Source organism: Lissotriton helveticus, chromosome 5_1 (assembly GCF_964261635.1).
Source record: "Lissotriton helveticus chromosome 5_1, aLisHel1.1, whole genome shotgun sequence".
Lineage (NCBI taxonomy): Eukaryota > Metazoa > Chordata > Amphibia > Caudata > Salamandridae > Lissotriton > Lissotriton helveticus.
Window position 1 is genome coordinate 803,805,140 of NC_136065.1, and position 27,163 is coordinate 803,832,302.

The window sequence follows — 27,163 nt, forward strand, 5'->3', positions numbered from 1 at the left end:
CAGGAGAGCTTCTGTGGAATGAACTGAAAGAAATGCCATATGAGGTTGGACTCCTCTAGAGGCAGATTTAAGCAGGCGAAATGCTGTAGGTATTCTGTTCTGAACCAATATGTGAATGACACGTTGAGGAATAAGTGAAGTGGGCTTACCCAATTCCCATTTTGTCTAAGTACGATTATTTATTCTTTTTTGAGAAAAGAAGAGGCTGATGAGACAACTAAAATAGTTGTTTGATCACTCCTTAAACTTCAGAAAGAGATAGAGCACTGGGATGTGGAGCACAGCAGGTCCTTGATTCACCAGCATAAGACATACAGCAAAGGTTAAGAGCATTACTAGCTTCCCTGAAAGACAAGGGACAATTGTGGTACTGCAGGAACAGTGCAAGGTTGTTTCAAAGACAAGGAACAAGTTTGCTACTGCAGGGTCAGTCATTGCAAGTTTCCTTCAGAGACATGGAACAAGTGGAGCAATGCAAGATCAGTTCAAGCTACCTTCCAATACATGGAAAAAGTGTGGTACTGCAAACAAAGTACACGGTTGCTTCACAGACATGGAACAAGTTCGGGACTGCAGGGCCAGCCAGTGCAAACTTCCTTCAAAGACAGGGAACAAGTGTAGTACTGCAGGGCCACAGCATACTTCCACCGACATGGAATAATGGAGGCACTGGGCAGCAGCATTTAATGTCTCCCTTAGATATAATGTATAAGCAGCATTTCAGATGTCTAACAAGTGTAAGGAATTGCAATGTAATGTACTAATGCAAGCTTGACTCAGAAGCATAGAAAGATTTGCACACAAAAAATATGTACAGCACCAGGCAGAAGAAAACACTACCCTCACAACCATAAAACACATATAAACACTGATGTGCAGCATCTGGCAGCAGTGTAAGTGTGATGTCCTCACATAAAAAATAGTATCCACTGGCAGCAGCATCTAAGCTTATTTCAGGCACGGAATACCCAGTGTAAAGTGGGGGACATAGCTACAGAGGGTGTTTGGCGATGACTCACCTCAAATAAATGCGTAGTTGGTCTGGGGCCCCAGGTCTTGTCTGCTATCTCTGTGTCATTGTTTCTCATCATGAGCTAAAACAAAAGACAATACAGTGACCTTTGATGTAAACGAGAGAGAGAGATAGAGACAGAGATACCCAATGGTGGCTGAATTCCAAAATGGGGAACAAGATAACTTGGAATAAATACTGGCTTCCCTGAAAGCCCTAATTGTGTGATGCTAGGCAAATATTTTATTTCACAGAGCTTATTTTTCTTTATTATCACATATGAGTGCACATTTAAAAACTTGAGTTTAAGAAGTGTCTGTACACGCACCTCTAAAATTTGAATTAATAGACTGTAATTGTATTCAAGTTTACGGCATACTACTGGCAATCAAACACCCAAAGGTGATGGGATGAATGCCTGAAAATAGTTGAACCAATGGCAATCATTTGGGGTACCTTCCTAATGCGCCGCTGTAGACAGAGGCCTACCTAATACAAATCAGTTCTGACCATGCTCCTCGTGGAAACAGCCCATTCTAAACCTTGGTCATCTTGCCCCTCTACCCTGCAGCTCATTGATTTTTTAGTTTTAAAATTTGAGATTCACACTCTCTGAATCTCTTGGACTAAGCTAAATCCCTGTGCAAAGTACAGAGATTAGTTAGCCAGATGCCACACAGTGGTTCAGTTCAATGTGCTCTTGCACCCTCAAGCCCAAAATGAGCTGGGCTTTCGGTGGCCATGCACCAAGAATGAAAGAAAATCCATAAAAACGTAAGTCAAACAGGAGTGAGAAAGGAATGCTAATCTAGTGTCTGAATTAACGCACGTGAAACCAGACAACAAGGGCTCAATCTTGTCTTGGCCACTTGATCAAATTGTGTGATTCTATGAAATTATTTTATTTGTTTTCTTCATATTTTTCCTTTATGCTGGGAAAACATTGAAATAGGTCAGGGTGTGTGCTGTACACAATTCTGTCTTGTGTTTTTCTTCCTTGCCTATAATATTGCTCTATGGAAAATAAGAATATAACCCACATATAAGGTGCACATCACAACTGAATTGCCTCTTGGTTTACTAATTGTATTATCATCTGGGTGGAGGAAAGGGACATACAGGTTTTCAAGTTCATGTTTAAACACAATAACTTTTATTAAATGCCTCCTAATGAGGTGATATAATAAGGTGGAAGGTTTGTTGAAGAAAAATATTGTTTTGAATTTTAAAGACAATTTATCATATTTTTACATGTTTGTTGCACAATTTCCTTGCCAAATATCCCACAGCTCAGCTTGTGTCTGGGCTCTTGGAACCAAGATGGGTGCTTAGAGCCAAGACAGACCCTTAGTTCTTCCAGTATCTTACTATGGGGAACAACATCTTGTCTATCAAGGTTCTCATCAGTTTCCCCAGGTCTCAGAAGGATAGCTATTCCTGCTTCTGCTTTTTATGAGGAAGAATTGTGCATTAGCATCCCCAAGAAAATGTTTTTAAATTACCTTGCATTTTTTAGCATAAAATGAAACACAAAATGCACAATTATTTCTCACAGTTCCAGCATTCAGTCCAAGCTTTTACTACCTGCCATTGTCTGCCCTCAACCTGCCAGGCTGAACTCAGTGATTACTGTGACTGTCTTGTCTCTAGAAGCCATGCAGTAGTGTTGGCATAGTTTCTTCTTTGACCTCTGCTAGTGTCAGGCAACCAGGGCCAAATGGTAAAAAAAATGAAGCCTTCACCATGGCCCCACAGGTGCTTCAGTAGATTCTGCTGCTCAGAGTCTGACTTCTGCAGCTGAGGGAAATGTATGGAGCTAATAGCAAGCTCTCAAAGCTGTAGAAGCTCATTAGGCAATTTTATTGGACCAAATTTCAGAATGGGGGGGCATCCATCGATCTACTTTCGTTGAGCTCATAGGGATTCTGAAAAATTCAAGAATCACACAAAGAACAAGAGTCACAATTGAGCCACGTCAATTTAACAGAAGAATTTTAAGGGTTCACAGAGAGCACATTTTCCATTGGAAGGACCACTACATTTTCACCGACATAGAGTTTTACTGATAAAACTATATAGCACCATAATCTGTGAACATTGGGTTTCAGTGAATATTTGTTATCTGTGCATCACCAAGTAAAAAGTGTCTTGATTTCTTTTAATCTTATTGAAATCTTTCTATCCATCCCACTACAGAATTAGTCAAAAAGATGCTTTATTTCTTCTCTCCTATCTGTTCAACTATTTTAAAATATCTGGATAGTTCATTTATGGGTATTGAAAATGTGTTGTGTGTTAGAAGAAAAGAACATTCTACAGTCTTTCAATTCACATCAGTAAAATTGTCAGATAGCTTACTATACCAATCCTCACATTTTACAGTAAGAAGAAACAAAAGTAAATACAACTCTCTATGTTAAAATAATAAGGAGCAATTTGTCATAAGACAATACTGACATTTGACCTCTGTCTTTGAACGCACAGTAAATGTGGCAAAATAAAAACAACATTTAAAGCCATTGTTCGAAATGGGGTTCCTGAATGGCTAGGATATGCACCTAAGCCAGGCAGGACCCACCAATCTAGTAAGGGAAGGTACGTTACACACCAAAGATAACCACTGTGCGTACTATACCGTCCTATGATATTACTGATTATCCTGGCAGTGCAAGAATCAAAACTACATACATCAGTACATCAGGGCATGAAATCCTGCAGTTTGGTTAGAGGCAAAACTCATGAATAATCAGAAATCAACCTAAGTACATAGACCACTGAATACCACCTTAAACAGATAGGTTAAATCATTTACAAGTGCATGAAGCAGCACACCTGTGTTTCTATAATGCTATGCAGTGTTTACAGCAGCCAATGATATCCTTTTGGATAATTGCCGTTATAACTTCAGGCTGCAAGAATACCTGCACACCTACTACACGGTTTATGGTAACGTCAGTGAATTTCCTATTCAACAAAGTAGGAGCCTCCTTCGAGATCTCACCCCAAAGACTATAGCAGATAAGCAATACAAGGTATATCCCACCAAGATGCGGAAGGTGCAGCATAGCTGGAGAGCTCGCTGGGTCCCCTACCTGCACGATGACCAAGTGCAACTGCCCCTGAGCATGGAATGATTCTGCTGAACAAAAGGATAATCCTGCACAGGGAAGAATGTGTGCAACCTTCTGGCGGCTTGGTTGCTAGAGTTGATCACATGCATGCAACAGAAACACAGTTCCCGAAGGCTGGCGAGTCTGAGGTCCATCATGGCCATTTGGACTTACCACCCCGTTGGTTTTAGCAAGTCCCCTCATGAGAGAGCATAGGACAGCTTTGCGAGAAGTAGGCCTGGTATATGCTGTCCAATAATTAAAGCGGGCACTTGCACCAGTCCAAACGGCCCTCATGTTGTATGATGTATTAGGTCAAAGATAACCTTTAGAAAGGTATCCTAGTGGTAGCTGTGGAGAGCAGCCTTAAGGCGTAATCTTGAAGGAATGTAAAGCAGCTTATTTTACCAGAATATCACCTCCTGAATGACTAAATGAAGGGGACCACACAGTAGTTATATACAAATATGTATTTATTAATATAACACTCTCTACTATCCTCTACACGAGGATAGAACACAAAGCACACAATATGAGATCACTAGAATAGTTGTAAGTAGCACAAAGCACAGTGGGCTCCAGGGGGAGACCAAACTATGTACTAAAATAGTGGTATAACACTCATGACTTGACTAGAGACAGTGCCTAGTGCATGAACAATGCTGAGACCCCAAGGAACCACCCAAGGTGATGCACAGGGAGCCCACGGAGGACTGGTGCAGTGAGGAAACACGACTGCATGATCCGTACAACTTTATGGGAAAGTCGGGGTTGCAAAGTTAAAATTTAAGGAGCTTTCTAGGAGGAATTCGACCAAACCCTTTGGAACTTAAGAGGTTAGGGAGACACCCCACCCATGAATACTGTGGTACCTGAGTTACCTATCCCATGGGAGCCAGGTGCATAGGTCTGAAGTGGTGACGTAAACTGCTGTTGTTCTCTATGGAAGGATGCGGATAAGTACTGCTGCCTTGAAGGTGAAAAGGGGCGGGAAGAATCAAAACCTGGATTCTGGAAGGAAGGAACCTGAAAGCAGAGCGGACAGAGTCTGGGTCACTTCGACGTGACCAGGGGCTCGGTAGACGAATCCCCACCGATGTTGGGTGCTTCAGGTGCGTAGAAGGGATGTTGACTCTGCAGCCACGAGGCTCAGGAGATGTCGAGGATGACCAAGATCCGGATGCGAGCTGTCCCACAAAGGATGTTGAGTGCTGAGGGGTTGGTGTCTGGTTGAAGCAACAACAAGCCTTGGCAAAAGCAACCCATGCAGGAAGGACAAACAGGTCACTGTGTGGACCAGCAAGGTCCTGGGGACTCACAAAGCAATGGGGCGTCAGGACACGTCTGGAGCAACCAGGAAAGCCCAAGCAAATTCAAGATGACCCTCAGGAGGACCCATAGCCTGAATGACCAGGAGTCGCGAGGGGATCTCGAGCAAGATTGCAGAGCACCAGCCCACAGAGCACTCCGAGTGAGGAAGCCGGAGATCTTTGGTGCAAATACTGTTCTGGGTCAGGATTACAAGGAGTCCAATGCACATGCTTGGGAATCACCAACAAGCATATGCAACTTTAAATGGATGCGGTGCACAGGGGTTTGGGTTATGCAGTCACCACAAGGAATACTAGCCTCAAACTCAGTGAGATCGACCTTCATAAACCCACCTCCTGTGTTGATGAAATCTTTGGAGTCTACAGGAGCTCAGGAGCAGCAGACCGGTTAGTTGTTGTTCAGTGCCTGCGTATGCAGGGATGTGATTCCTTCACTCCAAGGGAGATTCTTCAGATGTCTTTAGTACACTATAGGTCCTGCATGGACCTGTTTGGAGCAAAGGCACAAACCAAGCTTCGTACAGAAAAGGGTTATGCCTATTGTGCTGCCTTCCTCTGCTCAAGCTTGGCACAGCAGCTGGAGGGAAGAAATGTGTCTCTAGTAGGCAGCATTCATTTTGTGCTGGCGGGGGCGAGAAGGCTGGCACCGGATAGATCAGTGACACCACGAAGCTCGCTTCTGAAGGGTGGAATCAAACCTCCCACACCGGTTACCGATGTGGAGGAATGATTCAAAGGTGTTTGACACCAAACACAATATGTTTCTATGCAGCCATTTTCGAGAAGGCATTTACCGCGATGTTATAATGCACCTCTACTTATATGTCCGGCTGAGTCACATACAACCTGGGAGAATGGTCTCCGAAGGCTGCAGAGAGACTCTGCTCATGCAGGGGCACCTTCTCACATAAAACCCAGCAACCTGCCTGCAGGATTGGTAAGGCCTGCTATAGGGGTGACTTATAAGATTTAAGTGTAGTGATCAATAGATATATTTAACATATATCTAAGTAAGTGGTGCAAGCAGCAGCTTGCACAGGTTGCAATAGCAAACCTGTAGTTCCATTTTGCATGGCCTCTCATGGGTGCCATAATACATCCTTCAGCCCATGGGAGGTCTCTGGGGTAACTATGCCCTGGGTGCATAGGACCATAACTAGGGACTTATAAGGGTACCCCAGTATCCAATCTGGAGTGTACCAAAGTACATGTATACATGTTAGGGAGAAAGCAAATAGACTGGGGTCCTGATTAGCAGGATTCCAATCAGACTAGTCAAAAACAAGCAAAACACCAGGCAAAATCTGGGGGTAACTATGCAGTCAGATCCTACCTTCCTACAAGCGTCTTAACACGCCTCCCTCCCAGTCTCCCAGTCTCACCCCAGTACCTTCTGGATGACTTGCGAAATGTGGGGGGAAGTCTTTCACAGCTAGAAAAGCCAGCAGGTTTATGGAGCTGGGCCTGCATGGTTCCTTCGGTGCACACGCTTATCCAGGGGGCAGAGCCGACCAGAATGAGCTTCGTAGGGCTGGCCAGCCCCATGCTGCCAGAACAACACATTTGAGGGGAGATCACACTAGGGGTCCCTCCTGCTGTTATGCTTGGTTGTGATTTTAATGTTCTGCACACTCTGTGGTGGACGCACCATGCAGACCAAGATGAAGGGTCTCAAAGCACCCCACATGCGCTGGGAGGCTCCAGTGCCCAACATGCTGAGTGAAAACTGAAGCACCCACTACGAGCTAATTTTTGGCCTAAGATCAATGAAAAATGAAGTATTCCCCATACACTGAGTAAATGTTGGTGAGGGCAGGACTCACTAGTCCCACTGCCATTTTTAGGTCTTGGCTGAGTGGAATCCTTCTAGATCCAACAGGGAGAGGGCAAGTCAACCCGTTCCTGGAAAGCATTGGTGGCACATAGAGCAGGCAGGTAGGCAGCAGGCCAACACACTAGTTTCCTTGAGCAGAGTGGCAGTTTCTTCAGCAGGCAAGCAGGCCAGCACAACAAAGCAAGTAGTTCCAATAGTGGTTTCTCCTGGCAGTACAACAGTCTCCTAGTAATGTGCAGCATGTAGAGCCAGGAGCGCCTGGTTAAAGATCCATGAAATATCTAACGTCATAGGATCAGAGCCCCTGTACTTATACTCAAAATTTTCTTTGTTCAAAGGGTGATTTCAAAAGAACTCTTTAGAAGTGCACAACAGTCCCTTTCAACCCAGCACTGGCTCTCGACATTAGTAAGGGGTAAATCTGCCCTTTGTGTGGGGGCAGGGCACAGCCTATACAATTGTAAAGTGTGTAGGCACTTCCCCATTTCCAGCCCAGGAAGATCATCAGTTTGCAAATGAATGCAGATGTCAGCCTATTACATCCTTTCCTTCCTGTGCGATGGCTGTCTGGAAAGTATGCACAATATGTATCTGTCACCCAGGCCCAGATGTGGATTGGAGTCAGGCTGCAAATATTCTTAAGCACATATAAATATCCACTTGGCCTTTGTAAAAAAGAAATGTTAAAATCCAACTACACCAGTAAGTAGGATTTATCACCATTATTCTAAACATACCAAACATGGCAATGCTACTCCTTTCTAAACAGGAATTACCACTTAAGTATATGTAAGGGAATTCCCAATGCTAGTCTATGTGAGGAGTAGGCCTTGTACCAGTGAGAAACAAAACTGGCATGTCCTGGTAGTGACAAACAGCTTCACATAAAGGTACATGTTCTCACGTTTACCTAAAAAGTCCCCTCCCCATAGGGATACCTAGGGCCTACCTTAGGAGTGACCTATAGGTAGTAAAAGGGGAGTTTAAGGAATGGCAAGTAGTTTTAAATGCCAAGTCAATGTGGCAGTAAACTGTGCATGCAGGCCCTGCAGTTGCAGTCCTGCGACAAGTTTGAAAGGCTACATCTGTCAGTTGCACAAGCAGTGCTGCAGGCCCACTAGTGGCATTTAATTTACAGGCCATGGGTATTTGGTATACCATTGTACAAGGGACATACAAGTAAATTAAATCTGCCAGACAGGTGTAAACCAATCATACCAAGTTTAGAGGAGAGAGAGACCATGCACTCTGGGCACTTTACCACTGGTAATCAGTTTAAGAGTCCTAAATCCTACAAAAAGATGGTCAGAAAATAGAAGGAAAGAAAAAGGTTTTGGGATAACCCTGTGAAAAGGGCCACATCCAACACTCATCTTTAATGCTTTTTCATATTTGGTACTCCAGGTTGGTTATTTTTGGGAGGCTGCAGTGCCCCCCACACCCCCTACTTCCAGCACCTACGCTAGTAGGTGCCTTCTAAGTTCTCAGGTGCTTTTGTAGTTGGCCACCCTCCCAGGTCTGGGCTCAATGCATTGTGTCATCTCCAACACCGGTTGCTACGCCCTGGGTACCAAACTGCAACTTGCCAAATGGTTTGTTTGACCTAGCAAGTGGGAACAAGTAATAGGTTTGCAAAAATACTTTAAACTGTACTATTTCAGTGAGTGACAGCACTGAACAGAGAAAATCCACGGTTCATGCATATTTACCCGACTAGCCATCAAACACAAATATTTTACAATAAAACCTATAAATAAAGAAACTGTTTAAACTCGTTAGACTTCATTGTATACCATTATACTTAAGTTCCTGCTCTTGTCAAAAAATGGAAATCAGTTCTGTATGTGTGGTAGCCTCGTGCCATCAATTTCTAAAATCGACATTTTATTTCAATTTGTGAGAGAAAGGGCTCAATCTATAAAGTTATACATTAAAATTCTATGTGCTATTAATATTATTATTATTATCATTATTATTATTATTATTATTATTATTATTATTATTATTATTATAGTGCTGCAAGCAAGGCGTTATTTTTATCCATTTTATTAGTTTTCGTTAGTAATATATTTACCCACTTTTAAAAGATGTAAGGGTGTGTAATGTAGATTTTCCTAGTTATTATGACGGAAAGTCTTAATTTTATTAAAGACACGGAGGCGAGTATTATGCTTTCTTATCTTGCAATTTAATTAACAGCAGCCAAGATAAGTGTAAAACTACAGTCCCCAGAGGGCCAGGCGACAACTGGGCCATGGGGACGAGAAAAAACGAGATAACAGTAACCAATCAGAACACACCTAATAGATAAGAGCACACACTGACTGCGCAGCTTCCTCTTTTCGCTGAGAGACAGTCAGATAACAATAGAGAATAAAGGAAAAATAGCCATAACCAGAAAGAACGCCAAAGTCCAGGAGCAGAAGTCCTTAATCAGAGGAATCCATCGCCAAAGTCCAGGAAAAGGATCCGAAGGGGATGGAAGAACCAGAGGAGACATCCAATCAGGAGATGAACGGAACCGCTGGAGAGAAGATCTTCTATGAAGCAGGTGGCAATGCCGGATTCGCTGTAGGGAGGGAGAACACATGTTAGTAGTGTAGCGGCGGGATAATACTCGCCTCCGTGTCTTTAATAAAATTAAGACTTTCCGTCATAATAACTAGGAAAATCTACATTTTATGGCAAGACCGGAGGCTCCTATTATGCTTGTTCAAAGCAAATTAATAACATCAGAAGCAACAGAATGAATAGGCTTACAATAAAACATGCGGAAAATACTGTCATTGGACCAATCTGCTGATCTCAGTATGTCCTCTAAACGGGAGCCAGACCAAAAGGCTTTAGAAGCCATGGCTCCCCGAGCCGAATGTGCTCCAAAAACAGAGACATCAATACCGGCAAGGGACATAACCCAGCGAACCCACCTGGCCAGGGTAGGGGAGGAAACAGGAAGGTGAGGTTTACGAAAGGAAATGAGAAGTTGGGAACAAGAGGGCGTTCTGAGATCAGCGGTCTTTTGTTCATACATTTTCAAACACTGTCCCACACAAAGTTGGGGTTGATCGGGAAAATAAGGATAAAAAACAGAGTCTAAGTTAGTCTTTGTGCGTCTGCGAATCTGGAACAGCACACCTGTAGGGGAAAAATGGCGAGAAGAAACATCCAAGGCTCGGACATCAGAAACTCTTTTGATAGACACCAAGCAAAGCAACATTGTAAGTTTGGCTGACAACATTTTGAGAGACAAAGCAGAATTAGAGGGCCAATTCAAGAACAATTTAAGTACAACAGAAACATCCCACAAAAAAGTATACTTAGCCAACGGTGGTTTGGAGCATCGAACGCCCTTGAGGAGACGACAAATCAGAGGATGAGCCCCAACGGGCTTGTCATCAATGTGGGTATGATGAAGGGAGATAGCAGAGCGATAAAGGTTAATGGTTCGATAGGCCTTCCCAGCACTGGCCTGAGAAGCTAAGAAGTTGATAACAGAACTTAAAGAGGTTGAAAAGGGATCGAGAGACCTTTCCAGACACCAGCTTGCCCAAAGAGACCAGGCGGATTTGTAGGCTTTTGAAGTGCCCGGGGCCCAGGCTTGGTTGATAAAGTGAGCAGCCTCTTGTGAAATGAGGATGTTAGAAGGGGGAGGCCGGAAACTTTCCAGGCCGACAGAGTGAGGGAGTGATCCAGGATCAAGCTGTGACGCTCGCCGAGAGGGTTGAGAAGAAGATCGTCGAAGGATGGCAGAAGTACAGGAAAATCCATCGCCATCTCCAGAAGAACAGGGAACCAAATTTGGGCTTGCCAGAAAGGAACCACCAGTACTAGCGAGGATTCCTGGCGACGAATCTGCGCCAGCACTCTGTTGATCATGAGGAAAGGAGGAAAGGCATAATGGAGTTGACGAGACCAAACTTGGAGGAAAGCATCCGTGGCAAGAGCCAAGGGGTCTGGTCTCCAGCTGTAAAACTGGGGCAATTGAGAATTGAGGCGAGAAGCAAAGAGATCGATAGAAAAGGGACCCCATAAAGTTGAAAGAGAAAGGAAGACGGAGGGACAAAGCCTCCAGTCGCTGGAGTCGCGCACGAACCGCGAGTGCCAATCGGCCACTGAATTGAGGTTGCCCGGAAGGTACTCCGCTGTCAAGGAGAGATGATGGGCTAGACAATATTCCCACAGACTTCTGGCTAAGTCCGCCAGGGGTTTGGACTTTGTGCCGCCGAGATGATTTATGTAACGAACCGCAGAAACATTGTCCATGCGTAAGAGTATGGAACAGCGGATCCTGTCTTTGGAAAGACTTTTGATTGCAAAGGAGCCAGCAAGCATCTCTAAACAATTTATGTACAGTCTGGACTCCTCTCTTGACCATGCTCCTCCAGTCGAGATTGGACCACATCGGGCGCCCCAACCCGATAGACTGGCATCGGATTCCAACACAAGATCTGGGGATGTGGCGAAGATAGTGCGCCCGTTCCACGCATCTAAATGGTCTATCCACCATTGCAATTCTGTGCGGGACTCTTGGTCTAGAGCGATGACGTCTGAGTAAGCGAGGCCTTGGCGAAGGTGTCTGATCTTCAAGCGCTGAAGGGCCCGGTAGTGCAGAGGGCCCGGAAATATCGCCTGAATAGAAGAAGAAAGAAGACCGACAATCCGGGACAGAGATCTGAGAGATATGACAGAAAGATGTAGCACCGAGGCGATTTCCGCTTTGATTTTGGAAATTTTGGAAAGGGGGAGGCGTAAAGACGCCGCCACCGAATCCACTAGGAAGCCCAGAAATTCCATGTTCTGAGAAGGGACCAGAGAGGATTTCTCGAGGTTTACCAGAAAACCTAAGTCCAAAAGGAGACTCTGAGTGGTCTGAAGATCTGAAAGAAGACACTGCTTGTCCGAATTCAGGAGATGGATATCGTCCAAGTAGATTATGAGACGGATACCAAGAGAGCGAAGAAAAGCGACCACTGGCTTCAGCAGTTTCGTGAAGCACCATGGTGCCGAGGAGAGACCAAAAGGGAGAGATGTGAAACAGTAGGTCATACCTGACCACTGGAATTGGAGAAACTTCCAGTGAGACTGGTGGATTGGAACTGTGAGATAGGCGTCTTGGAGATCCAAACGAACCATCCAATCGCGGGGGCGAAGGGTGTCCCTCAGATGAAGGATCGTCTCCATTTTGAAATGACGATACACCACAAAGTGGTTGAACCATTTCAGGTTTATGACAGTGCGTAATTTCTTGTTCTTCTTTTGAACCAGAAAAATGGAGCTTAAAAAGCCTGAAGAGTCGTGAGGAAAAATTTGAATGGCTTGTTTTTGTAAGAGAGAGTCTATCTCGGTGGAAATGAGATTTGCCATGTGCAGAGAGAACACGGGAGGCGGAGGGGAAAAGGTCTGGACAGGAGGAGAGTAAAACTCTATAAGATAGCCTTGAACCGTGGAAAGGACCCACGGGTCTGCACTTATGGATTGCCATTTTGGTAGAAACAGTTTCAATCGACCCCCTACAGGAGGGAAAGAAGACGGGCTTACCTTGTTGATTGGAGTTGGAGTTGCGATAACCTTGACGCCCTCGGCCGCGGAAACCACGGCCTCGTTGTGGGTAAAAGCGCGGCTTGTATTCTTGGGTGTTGTCGTAGGAAGTCTTGGAGCCTTGATTGTAGGGACGGCCGGAAGAGCGACCCCTGCCTCGTCCGGCCCGGCCAAAAACCCGAGGAGCAAAAGTCTTTTTGATAGATTGCTGAGCCTTGTCAAGGGAAGCGAAGGTAGAGACAAACCGGCTGATGTCGCGCACCAAATTCTCCCCAAAGAGAAGACCATTCGCCTTTGAGCCGGGGTCCATAGGAGCAAGGTTGGCCAGTTTGGGATCCAATTTGATCAAAAGGCCCTTACGTCTTTCGTGGGTAATGGCAGCGTTGGCATTGCCCAGAAGGCAAAAGGCACGTTGAACCCACATGGAAATGTCTTGGGCTGAAAGATCCGAACCATCAAGACGGGCAGACTCTGCCATGTCGAAAATACGTGCTAAGGGACCCACAATGTCCAATAACTTGTCTTGACATGTGGACCATGCCTTGTCTACCCCACGACGAGGGTCCTTGCCAAATTTAGAGAAGAAGGTAAGGAGAGGTTGATCGATGGTAGGGACGAGGGTGATCTTATCTGGAAGGGCGGGTTTAGGACACTCAGACTTCAACCTGGAACGCACAGTCGCCTCAAGAGGGAGACGAAGGCGGGCGGAAATATATTCTCCAACATGGTGAGAGGGTAGCCATTCGGTCGAATTTGGATGACGAATGGAGGACGGGTCAAACATAGGGAGACCCTCCGAGTCAAAAACAGGTTCGAAGTTAAAAGAATCACATTTGGGAAGTTTCGGGGGGGGGGGTCAGTGACGTCAAAGATATCAATAGGTCGTCAGCATCAGGCATATCATCATCTGTGTCCAAGATGGTGGAAATCATTAATTTCTTTGTAGGGGACTCTGTGTGCTTAGATTTTTGCTTCTTTTTACCCTCGGAACCGACAAACCCCTCCTTAGTAGGAGGCCTGTGAGGCACAGAGTCCTCGTCCATAAGCGAGTGAGACTCGCTAACCATAGCTGACTTTTTTGACTTATGCACAGAAGCAGAGTGTTCCACCTTGCGTTTTCTGCTATCCCCCGCAGAATGGGCCAAAACCTTGGACAACATGCTGACCATGGAATTTTCCATATTTTTTGATAGTCTTTTCATAGAGACTTCCATTGCCTGTTCAACTGAAGTGTTGATAAACTTGTGAAGGTCCTGCTTGAGAGACCCATTATCCAAAGAAGAGGAGTTTTTCTCAGAAGAGCTCTCGTGTTCCATGTCAGCCAGCTTGGGTAGTGAAGGGTTAATGACTGGGAAAGAACAGGGGGCGTGAACAGGGGAAGGGCAGGGGCGGGCTGAACTGAGCGAGGAAACCGGGCTGGAGGCAGTCAGTCAGCCGGCTCTGGGAGAGCGAGAGCAAAGTGGAAAGCGGGAAGAATGAAAAAACGGGCTCCGGCGCCGGTGAGGCAGGCGAGCTGCAGGCGGTGAGAACGTTCGCGAACAAGCGCGAAGACCGCGGAGCGGGAGAGACCACTGTAGGGGCGGGGACGGGGGAAACAAGCGTGAGGCAAGCGGGACAACTGCGAATGAAAGGAAGCGCACAAAGCGCTAGTAAAGCAACGCAACAGCGCGTGAACACAGGAGCATAAATATTAAGCTGAAAACATAAATATGCATAAATTAGCATGAAACATAGCGAGCATAGATAAGAGAACACTTATCTGACTGCGAGCAGCAAGAAAAGAGGAAGCTGCGCAGTCAGTGTGTGCTCTTATCTATTAGGTGTGTTCTGATTGGTTACTGTTATCTCGTTTTTTCTCGTCCCCATGGCCCAGTTGTCGCCTGGCCCTCTGGGGACTGTAGTTTTACACTTATCTTGGCTGCTGTTAATTAAATTGCAAGATAAGAAAGCATAATAGGAGCCTCCGGTCTTGCCATAAAATTGTAGGCCTACCCATTTATTGTTGAATGTTGAAAGACCACTTCGCCTGCCTTGCCTTAACATGCTTTTGCCTGGCTTGAAGGAAAGAAAGCATGCTTTACAAGCATTTTTACACGGGGCCAGCTCTTCATATACGTGTATTAACAATCCTGACTCACGAGTGTTTGCAATTACAATGATTAAATTGCTATTCCCTGCCTCAAATCTGTCAACTGATCTTCAGATTAATAATTAAATGATTTTAGAAAGTATTTAATTTGGGAGATTTCAAATATATTGTGATATGGTTCTTTGTATCATTTTAAGTTTTAACAAAAGGAACTTCAGCTCATCCAGAACAGCACTCACCATCGAGATCTCTGAAATCAGAGCTTGAAAGTTAAAATTGATGGTGTCTGATGTTTAAGACACTGACCTTGAGAGTTGGAGATCTAACTTGAACAAATGAATATGTTTGGTTGTGGGCAAAATCTCTCTTCATCCCTGCTCCTATACTGCAATCATGCTTACGGTGTATATTTAAAAAAACAATTATTCAATGTGCTTTGTACCACTGTCTCCATCACATTCTGGCTGTTGTTATCGAAGCTTTGTTGGACTCCACGCCCGATATTGTTCTTTGCTTGAGAAGCTGCAGCTACAATGAAAAGTTTCTGCGTAAACCCAAAATGTTAAAGTTTTGAGTCATATCCACGCATTATAAATTGCACAATACAACCGGATCAATCTAACTTTGATGAAATTATATCTTTAGAATTGTACTTAGCCGCAAACATTTCACATCTTGGATGTTTCATCTCTTTGACTGCACAATGTAAGCCAAACAATTCCTTTTGGCCAGAGTCACATCGTGCCTAGCTGAGGGTCGAACCATGCGCTCTGTGCTCCGAAGTCAGCTGCCCTGGCCGCTGGTCCACACCTTAAGTTATGTAGCTTAATTCCTTGAAAATCCTGTGGGTGAAATTGAAGTGGTTTGCTGGCAACCACATGGCTCCTTAAAAATGTGCGCCTTTAGGCATTGCTAATGGATTTTAGTTTGGGATGAGTACTCTTAAGTTGTAAAAGTGAGGTTATTAAGAATATAATAAAGCATAGGGGTGAAAAAAACAGTACAAGTGAATAAACTCTAAGTTATACATAGCAAAGCAATGCAGGTCATCTATGAAAGAGAAAAATTGTACATGGTCTAAAACAAAAGAAATTTGGTAATAGAAGCATAAAAAAAAGAAATACAAGTGTGTTACATATAAATTTGCTTATAGAACTAAATTGAACATCTATCTCCGTAGCATTTGGGAACTTATAGCTTATTACATCATTGTATTTTGTATTCCCCTTGGTCCATACTTTTAGTAACTGGACTGATTGAATGATGGGTAAACATAAGACCATGCCAGCCGCAAAATCTACAGGCACCACCTTGGCTGGTTTTCTCCAGAAAGTAGTGGGGGTTATTACAAAGGGAATCAAGCAAGCAGAATGCAGACTTTCATTAGTCCCTGCAAGTGATTTGTCCACACCAACTCTTCTAGACTCCATTGGAGATCCTGACAGAGATTCTTTGGGGATGGATTTTGATAGGAGGACCGCAGTGCCTGTTGTGGTAATCAGGTACAAGGATGATGTCCTCGCAAAAGATAAGATAAAGATGTGTAACTTCAACTACATTCTAGAGGAGAATAGCTCTCTTCAAGTAATAGGGGGGAAGAGGAAGAGAATTGAGGTGGTGGGGCTGGGATGTAAACCAAAGGACCATGTACTTGTAACAAAAAAACAGACAACACCCAGTAACAGGGGGTAGGACCAGAAGGGGCTTGTGTTAAGGGCCCACACCAGATGTGGTGGACATTCCTTTAATTAAAATCAGTAAGTTAACAACTGAGGCGTTTGCTCCTAATGTGAATCATCTAGATCGTATTGACGATCAGCTTGCTCTTGTGCTTCGAGAATCAAATAAGTCACCTGCACAGGCCCCACAGAAGGTTGAAGCTATTATGCGGAGAAGCACAGTGGCCTTACCAAATGATAGGAATGCCCCCCAAAATACAATGGCCTTAAACCCCCTCAAGGAAACCTCCTGTGTGGCCCCACCCATAGATTTCCCTGCAATCACTTGCGAGGGATCTCCCTGGGTAAGAATCCATACTAAGCAAAATTACAATGTTTAGGCAAGGACACCAAAATGTATGCAATCATGATCTGCCTGTTGGGCCCAGTCAGCAACATCCACTTCACAACCCAAGTTTAGAGTGACCAGGAAATACATCTCCAAATAGGGAGGGTGAAAAAGCTATACTGTACTTACCACACAATTGCACCCCCTATACCTTGGTACTCACTGGAGTCCCCTATCTCACAACAGGCCGCAAAGAAAACTGAGAAAGTCTCATTAATAAATCATCTCATTGGTGTCGCAGTAAAATATCACTCCACATAAATCTGATAGATAATATCATAATGGCCAAGCGAGTGAGCTGGGTGGGCCGCACAATAAAATTAGCTAAGGGAGATTGAGTCGTTCTTAATTTTAGGGACCCTGGGTATGTGCATTTCCATTTGAAGTGCCTTAATGATGCAGCACAGGAGAATGACCCCATAAGGGACATGTTGGACGTTTTCTACCCACCCAACAGGGGCAACATCTAGAGCCAAAGGCCCCCTACCCTAAGCCTAAGAATGTATGCTTGTCCACACCAATTGTTGTTCATCCACCCCAATGGCTTTGAAATGCTATCAGTCCTTGCTGATATTGATTTCCTGCTTTCTTATACTAAAGAGGTATCCGAGGAGGGGGGCACGGCACAGGCAGGTAACAATCTAGGCAGTGTTACTGATGTGGTAGAAACTGAAGACACAGGGCGTGCTTCTTTAGTATGTCCCATACCCTACCCCACCCACTAATAGAGTTAGGGGTATTGAAAACCAGGGGAAATCTACCACCTGCTGTAAAATCATCTGGTGCAATATTGCAGTATTCTGTTCTAAGATAGGAAATGAGGAGTGGCTAGCGTATATCAGAGGCTTTGACCTAATTTTTTTTATACTCGTTTTATTTGGTACAAAACTTACATTGTTATCTTCAGTAAACATTGCGATCATTATCTAATACATGTTATAGTTCTAGCTTTCTGTTACAGGAAGACTCACACATTATGAGTACAATAATTCTTTACAGTCAGAATCATTCTATGCTTTACGGTTCATTCACTGTTCTCCAATAATGACTCCCCAGCCAATATTGCACATATGCCACCTCTGAAGGTGTTCCATTCCCCCCACAACCATTCCAGTTTCTTGGGGCATTCTCTATGAATGTACACCGCTCTTTCGGCCACCATCGCCATATCCATGTCATAACCCCATCCCTTACAATGGGAGTATTTTGTGTGCCCCATTGGTTAGCGATGTTCCTCTTAGCTAAGATCATACCCAGTGTCTCCCAGGTTTGTGCTGCGATATTAAGGTTTGTGGCTTCCCATATAACTAATAGACATCGCCTAGGCTCTGGTGGTACATGGGCCCCACTTACTCTTGTTATTGTGGACATGACTGCCTCCCAGTATGTCACTATTTCTGGACATTCCCACAATGTATGATAAGATGTGCCTATTGCTCCACACTGTCATAGGCAAAGTTGATTGTCTATCTTTCCTATTTTGTATAGTGTTGCCCTAGTGTAATAGATCCGATGTAACACTTAAGTTGGACTAGGCGTAATATAGAAGGGATTGCCACCTCCCTTGGGGATGCTAGTGCCTCTTGCCAGTCCATCATGTCCAATGCTCCCACCTCTTTTTGCCATTTATCCCGTAGGGATCGTGTGGGTTCAGGGTGATTATTGATGAGCTTACGATATATTAAAGATGTGGCTTTTTTGTTTGTGTGTTCCATCAGTTGTCTGTCCTCCAAGGGGGAAGCCTCGGGTAGGACCGTATCAGGCGGGTGACTGCCTCCAGTGCATTCTTACTTTGGTGATAACAAAACATTTCTGTAGGCACCATCTCATATTGGTCTTGGAGTTGAGTAAATGGAATTACCTTTCCTTTGGCAATAGATCTCCAACCCGCAATATTTCTATGGCATCCCATTTCCTGAACCCTTTACTATTGCGTAATGTGCCTAGTATGCCAGTATTCCAGAGAGGTGTTGCCTGTGTGATCTTTGTATTCCATCCAAGCTCCAATTGATCGTATTCCCTGAGTGTCTCCTGTAAGCGTCCCATATATTCAGGATTCTATGCAATGAGTGGCAGGGGGAGGCCATGTATAGCAGGATGCCATCTGCATATAGAGATATGTGATGCTCGCAGCTCTATGTCCAACGGAGCCCACAAATATTCGGATTCTGCCTTATCCATGCCGCCAGGGGTTCCAACACAAGGGTGAAAAACAGTGACGACAGTGGGCAGCCTTGTCTTGTGCCTCACCCTAACGTTAATTCTTTGGATATGTGCTTATTCGCCACTACGTGTGCAAGGGGTTTCGTTTACAACAGTCTTACACATGATCAGAACATAGCCCCAAATCCCAGCCGTACAAGAACTGCAAATAGCAAAGCCCACTCAACTGTTTCAAAGGCCATACAGGCACCAAGAGACAGTATTATGGCCTCTTCTTGTATCGTGTATTTGTGTCCTAATACATTATGGAGTCGCCCTAAATTTAGGGCTGTTGTTTTGCCTGGCATGAACCCTGACCGGTCCGGGTGTATCAGGTTTGTTAGGTTAGGTGTCAGTCTATTTGTCAACGCTTTGGCCAGGACCATGGGTCTGTAAGAGGTGCATTCTCGGGCTGGCTTGCCCGGTTATGTATGACGGTTGATGTTCTCTGATCTTTAGGAAGCTCTCCCCTTTCTAGGCTTGCGTTGTACATTTTCAGTAGGTGTGAGGTGATTATGATTGCACTTTTTTTATATAATTCGATAGGCATGCCGTTTGGCCCCAACGCTTTCCCCGACTGTATGTTTCCTATTGCTATCATTAATTCTTCAGCAGTGAGTTTTGACTCCAATAATATTGTATCCTCTTTTGTGAGTTTAAGGAGCTGGATGTCTCGGAGGAACACCTCCACCTCATCCTTTTGCATTTTGGTTGCTGCGGTGTTCACCTTGGCGTAGTGATGCACCAAAGTGTCTGCTATGGTTTGGGGTCCTTTACTACTTCGCCCGTGGTGTGTTGAATTTCGGAGAGTGGCTGTCAGTCGGGTTTTTGCATCTTCCCACAAGTATTCCTTATATTCTTGATTTTTGAGCTGCAGTGGGTGCATGTTTACGTCTGAGCGGTCATGGGAATGTAGTGTTTCTAGTGCTTGTAATTCATGTTCAAGTGTCAGTACAGTTTTTGCCTTTTCTCTTTTATGGTCTGTAATTAGAGAGATAGCTTGACCAGGTAGAATTGTCTTATACGCTTCCACGCAATGAGGGGCGAGGAGACCGAAGGTTAATTTTCAGTCCAATAGTGTGGTGTTGCTGCGGGGTCGGCGATTGGGCCAAGTTGTCATTGACAGTTGCATTAAAGACGCCTCCCAAGATAAGCTCTCCCTCTAGAAGTCAGAGTAGAAATACAATGAGTGCTGGGAATGCTAGAGAGTGAAGTGCTGGGAGAATATAAGCTGTCACGATGTTCATCGATCATCCCTCCCATTGGCAGGTGACGGCCGCAAAGCAGCTTTGTTCATCTGTGTACGTGCATTTGATAATGAGTGGGTATTGTTTTTTAATCAAGATCCCCACCCCTCGAGAACTGGATGTAAATTCAGAATGTACTATCAGTTTGAAGCCCCATCTGTTGAGCACCTTACATATGGATCCCACAAGGTTGGTCTCCTGCAAGAGTATCACTGCTGGTGCCTTACACTTAAGATATTGTAATACCAATCCTCTCTTTACATTATCTCTAAGGCCATTCACGTTCCAGGAAACTAATGGTAGGTGCTGAGTGTGTGTGGGCGGGAGAATAACAGGAGCAGGGTGTGTGGCTATGTGCGTCTTTGGAGTTGTCCGAGTCAGAACAGTGAGTCTGATCTACAGGTTGTGGTCTCGTACAAGGGTTTGAATGTTGTACCATAAACGGGGGTGGCTGAGTGGGCTAAAGAATGGTGATGGATTAAACCCAGATCAGTTGACTGGGGGTGAGTGTTTGATTTGCTCAAACGCTCCGTCCATCATCCCCTTTTGTATCGCTTTGTTCGCCCTAAGTGTGGCAGGGTATGCTCAGACGTGAGTCCCTTGCTTACTTGGCCACTGGATTCAAGATAGCCTGACTGATGAGGATTATGAATCCGAAACCGGTCCCAGGATGCTTGTTTCCGGTCCATGGAAGACATGGCTTGGCAGTTCGGGCTGGACTGTTCCCATGAGGCTCAGGGTCAGACTGATTTGCATATAGCCATGTCTGAAATGGGGTGGCTGAGTGGGATAAAGAATGGTGATGGATTAAACCCAGATCAGTTGACTGGGGGTGAGTGTTTGATTTGCTCAAACGCTCCGTCCATCATCCCCTTTTGTATCGCTTTGTTCGCCCTAAGTGTGGCAGGGTATGCTCAGACGTGAGTCCCTTGCTCACTTGGCCACTGGATTCAAGATAGCCTGGCTGATGAGGATTATGAATCCGAAACCGGTCCCAGGGTGCTTGTTTCCGGTCCATGGAAGACATCGCTTGGCAGTTCGGGCTGGACTGTTCCCATGAGGCTCAGGGTCAGACTGATTTGCATATAGCCATGTCTGAAATGGGGTGGCTGAGTGGGCTAAAGAATGGTGATGGATTAAACCCAGATCAGTTGACTGGGGGTGAGTGTTTGATTTGCTCAAACGCTCCGTCCATCATCCCCTTTTGTATCGCTTTGTTCGCCCTAAGTGTGGCAGGGTATGCTCAAACGTGAGTCCCTTGCTTACTTGGCCACTGGATTCAAGATAGCCTGACTGATGAGGATTATGAATCCGAAACCGGTCCCAGGATGCTTGTTTCCGGTCCATGGAAGACATGGCTTGGCAGTTCGGGCTGGACTGTTCCCATGAGGCTCAGGGTCAGACTGATTTGCATATAGCCATGTCTGAAATGGGGTGGCTGAGTGGGCTAAAGAATGGTGATGGATTAAACCCAGATCAGTTGACTGGGTGTGAGTGTTTGATTTGCTCAAACGCTCCGTCCATCATCCCCTTTTGTATCGCTTTGTTCGCCCTAAGTGTGGCAGGGTATGCTCAGACGTGAGTCCCTTGCTCACTTGGCCACTGGATTCAAGATAGCCTGGCAGATGAGGATTATGAATCCGAAACCGGTCCCAGGATGCTTGTTTCCGGTCCATGGAAGACATGGCTTGGCAGTTCGGGCTGGACTGTTCCCATGAGGCTCAGGGTCAGACTGATTTGCATATAGCCATGTCTGAAATGGGGTGGCTGAGTGGGCTAAAGAATGGTGATGGATTAAACCCAGATCAGTTGACTGGGGGTGAGTGTTTGATTTGCTCAAACGCTCCGTCCATCATCCCCTTTTGTATCGCTTTGTTCGCCCTAAGTGTGGCAGGGTATGCTCAGACGTGAGTCCCTTGCTCACTTGGCCACTGGATTCAAGATAGCCTGGCTGATGAGGATTATGAATCCGAAACCGGTCCCAGGATGCTTGTTTCCGGTCCATGGAAGACATGGCTGGGCAGTTCGGGCTAAACTGTTCCCATGAGGCTCAGGGTCAGACTGATTTGCATATAGCCATGTCTGAAATGGGGTGGCTGAGTGGGCTAAAGAATGGTGATGGATTAAACCCAGATCAGTTGACTGGGGGTGAGTGTTTGATTTGCTCAAACGCTCCGTCCATCATCCCCTTTTGTATCGCTTTGTTCGTACCATAAACCACAGCATAAAAGAAAAAAAAGAAAAAAACTAAACTAAAACTAGTGAATATGAACGGTGCCCCCACCCCCCTCCCTGCCTCGCTGCATGACGGTTTAAAAACTACACACCTCCCCAACATTGCAGAGTGCCTAATACCCATTGTCTAAACATTTGTAGGGGGAAGACCACCCCGGTGCCCTCCCCAGAACCCATTCTTATCTGTTACACTGTATATTGCAGTTCTCCATAAGTCCACAGTGGTGATTACAATCACCACAACGTCTTGCTTTACAATCCTAAGGGCCGGTCTGTAAGTGCCATCGGATAATGCCAGCATTGCATTGGATATTCATGAGCATCTGTTTGTTGGGTCTTTACTTTCAGGGCCCTTTGTGATGATTGGGTCATTGCAGCATCACTGCATAAGTCATGTTAGCATCTCAACAGGTTGTGTCCAAGGCCATCAGCCTCTAGTATGAGCTATTCTGCTATTTTGGGTTGTTGTCTCTGTTGGGGTCTTTATGTGTGGTTGCTTCTTCTTGCCGTTCTAACTGTGATGCACTTAATGTTTTTTGTTCATTGTTCTTCCTGAGTCTTCCACGATTGGTGACTTGGCGCCATCTGTCAAGCCATCTCGCGCCTCATCCGGCGTTGTGAAGAACCATGCTTTCCCGTTTGCTACCACTTTTAATTTCGAGAGGAACATCATCGAGTATTTGAACAAGCGAGCTCGCAGTTCTTTCTTTATTGCAGAGAAGTTGTGCCTTTGTTTGGCTACAGCGGCTGTATAGTTGGGAAAGACGGAGATTGTACTCTGTTCATATTGAACCAAAGGGGTTACTCTGGCAGTCTGTAAAATGAAGTTGCAGTCTCTAAAATTGAAGATCAGGGCTAGTATAGGTCTTAGGGGTGCACCTGGCTTAGGCCTGCCTCCCGGGACACGTGGGCTCTTTTGATGGAAGAGTAAGTGGAGAGACCTTGAGGTTGTAATTGGTTTTAATAAGGTCCTCTACAAAGGGGTCAATTGCTAGTCCTCCTATTCCTTCTGGCACACCTATGATGCGCACATTATTACGCCGAGAGCGGCATTCAAAATCGTATTTGTTTCCGGCTTTGTTTTCGGTTTCTAGGTGCACCATTTGTCGTTTGAGGGCAGCCATGTCTACAGTGAGACTGGTTGTCATTGTTTCCACATCTGACACTCTTATGCTCAATTTTCGGAACTCTTCAGGTATTAACGTGAGTTCGGTGGCAACTGTGTCTATTCTTGGACTCTAAGGACGTGTGCACCTTATTGAGCGCAGCCATTATGTCCTGCAGCATGTCTTCTTTGTCGTCCACCCCATTACGATCCTCTGTGGACATTGTAGTGTGATCTGGTAGCTCCTGGTTTGATTTGGTGCAAGCGTATTTGTATAATTTGGTTTGATGTGTGATATGCTGACCCCTTCCTCCCATGGTTCCGGATACGAACTCTGAGCTTTTGTATTAGTGAAGGTCTAGGTGCTAGTACTCACCGCTGTCTGCCAGTGTGTAGGGTAGTCACACGTGGCCTTTCGGGTTTTCTACCTCTACTCTTCTTCACAATCTTTGACGGGCTTCAGTTAGGGGTTGCACCAGCAGGTTATTGTATTTTACGCAATCTGTGTTGTGGACGAACTTTCACCCTTCCTCCGCTGCTCAGGTATTACGCGGCGGCCCATATCGTCCATGGGTTCCTTTGCAGTGACTATACACTCTGTTCCAGTTTTGATAAATAACAGTGTTGTGGGGGCTTGTGAGATCACTGTTCATGTTGCCCCCAACAGCCTGGTCTCATTTCTATTTGTTTCAGTGGGATATTGCAGCCCGAGCCCTCACTGACAGCAAGCCGCAGTGTGCCTGGTGATGGGCAATTTTGCACCAAGGGTGTCAACATTTCTTGTTGCCACTTATGCGGTGTGTAGGGATGCTGGGCAGTGGGGGCCACTCCGTCTAGTAAAGCAAGCCCTTGAATGCATGTACCTTTTAGTTTTGTCAAGGTGCTCTAACCCCAGTCTCGTTTCTCACTGCTTGAGACAGGCGTGCGGCGCCCTGAACACGGAGCTGGGTGTTCTCTCAGGGACACTGCCAGTCAGTTACTGTGCCGATCGTCACTACGACGAGTTGCGCCCCCACTTGCCATCTGGGCTATTGTTGTGTCTGCTTCTCGCAGGGTGAAGTTGTTGGTAGGTCCCGTCTTTCTGGGCCGGTAATTCACCCAAGGCCCCGACTTCAGCGTGGTGTGTAGGCCGCGGTTGCTTCACACGGCCAGACTTGAGCAATTATGGGGCTGTGAACACCACGATCAGCTGGATCGGTGCCCGACGCCTTACGACATCGTCATGTTGTGTTTTTGGTTGGTTTCAACTGCGGATGGCTGAACGGATGGTCGGGGAAGCCTGCAGGGGTCCAGAGTTGCTCTAGGCGGTGGCAATTTCCATCAGCTGCTGGTTACACCCCCCGGCTTTGACCTCATTTTCCTCCAGGAAACCTGGTCTAGAGATGATATATCCTTGGATGGCTATAGCTCCTTCTGCATTCCTGCATTACCTTCCGCCACAGGAAGGGCTAACGGTGGGATTGCGTTTTTTATATAAGTAAAATGTGGCTCTCTAAAAGTCATTAGTATATGTTCATCACCCTGGTATCAACTAATTATGATCCATAATTTAAATAAGGCCAAAATACTCCTGGTGAATTGAAACCACAATATCTTTGATCCAAATAACTGTAATGCCATTGAGACCCTACATCATGAGATCACGCAAATCATTGGGAAGTGGCAGCCGCTATGCATCATGTGGGTAGGGGATTTTAACTGTACAATTTGTAAGCACAGCTCTCAACGTGTGTGTGAGCTCTAAGACATGGAGGGACAGACCCAGTCCCATGTTTTTCATCCTAGGGAGAAGGCATAAATTCTGTTTTAAAAGGGAACAATTTGGCCTTATAAATTATTGGGCCAAGGATCTTTCACTGCAGTGTCCCACTCATGTTGGCTATGGCAGGTCTAGTTCCATCGATTTTATGCTAATATCTAGAAATTTGTTTAACCTTGTTCTCGACTTTGTGGTGGAACCTCATTGTCTGAGTGATCATAACCCCCTTTTCATCTCCCTCAATTTAAAGACCCAGGTGGGGGAGGGCGATGATCGCCCGATCCATTACGAGTGGATCAAGGGAGTCAAGCTGCATTGGGGTAAGATCAATCCCCTCAAATTTGAGGGAGATTTTATCAAAAGCTACTCCCACTTAATTATGGGGTGTTTAAAGTCAGACTCTCCCCCAGAGGATGTTGTTCTGGAATTTGGCTCACTATACGCTGAGGTAGCCATGAGGCTGACTAGGAGTCCTAAGAATGGGGAAACCCAGGACGCCTGGTGATTTAATTCCAATTGTTCTAGGGCCCATATAGATTTATAAAGGGAACTTCATGTTTTTCCCTGTAACAGAGATCTAGTTAAGCAGCAAAGCACAAATATAAAACAATAATTGAGGGTAGAAAAGCAGAACTGAGAAGTCTAGCATGGGAATATCTAGAGAGAGCAGCAGCCCTAAGAGACACAAACATTTTGGGGGAAATTATAAATTGGAACCTGGGCTCCTGGGAGGGGCAACCTTCACGCCCGAAATTATTCTTTTCAAGCGACTCCCCACTGCACACCTACAGCGTTCACATCCACGGCCCGAATGGTGACCACACCTTTCGGGCCGTGGATGTGAACGCTGTAGGTGTGCAGTGGGGAGTCCCTTGAAAAGAATATTTTCGGGCGTGAAGGTTGCCCCTGCCACGAGCCCAGGGTGCAATTGCAATCCACACGGATAATTGAAGACCCTCAGCAATATAAGGAGACTTCACACGGGAATTGCACCTGGTTTAACGTCACTTAATAAAAGTTTATTTGAGGAGTACAAGAGTGACTGTCTGACCCTTTCTCTCCTGTTGTTTAATGAAATTATAAATTGCCCATTATTTACTGAAGAAACTAAGGAGATGGTTTCACTGATCCTGGAAGACACTTGGGTATCCCCCTTTACTGTCAACTTTAACCCCCAAAATGAGGAATACATAAGGGATGTGTCTGTAGATTTATTTGCAGCTACACAAAGGAGGCGTTAGGCCAGGGGTCTGGTCTAAAAGCACCAGGTCCTGATGGGGTCCCCTTTTACCTTTTTAAGAAAATCAAAACTTGTGGGCTCCCCTGTTGATGAATCTATTTATGGCAGTAATTATTGGCCCATGCCAACATTTTGGATGAGGCAATAGTGGTCCTCATTTTAAAAAAGGGTAATCGAAGTGACCCGCATGTTGCAGGCCAATTTTGCTTATTGATGCCACAGTTAGGGTATTGGGTAGAGTTCTCCTCACCCGTTGGGAGATCTGGGCAACCACCACAGGAGTGATATCCCAACACGCAATATGGTTTCAGGAGGAGGCTTAGCACGACCAAGCAATGCCTTAATTTGCCCTAAATTATCAACAAATATGTGCAGGCCAGGAAGGGCTCGATAC

General features: G+C 45.4%; 1 protein-coding gene across 1 annotated transcript in view; it reads right to left on the minus strand.

The window, feature by feature from the left end:
* Positions 1-234: 234 nt before the first annotated feature.
* Positions 235-27,163, minus strand: part of LOC144752551 (uncharacterized) — a 125,176-nt gene continuing 98,247 nt past the window's right edge. Inside the window, exons 3-5 of the mRNA XM_078640448.1 lie at positions 13,992-14,173; positions 12,826-13,657; positions 235-344 (exon numbers count right to left, since the gene is read on the minus strand). Coding sequence (XP_078496574.1) covers positions 235-344; positions 12,826-13,657; positions 13,992-14,173 — 1,124 coding nt within the window. The remainder of the gene's footprint in view (positions 345-12,825; positions 13,658-13,991; positions 14,174-27,163) is intronic.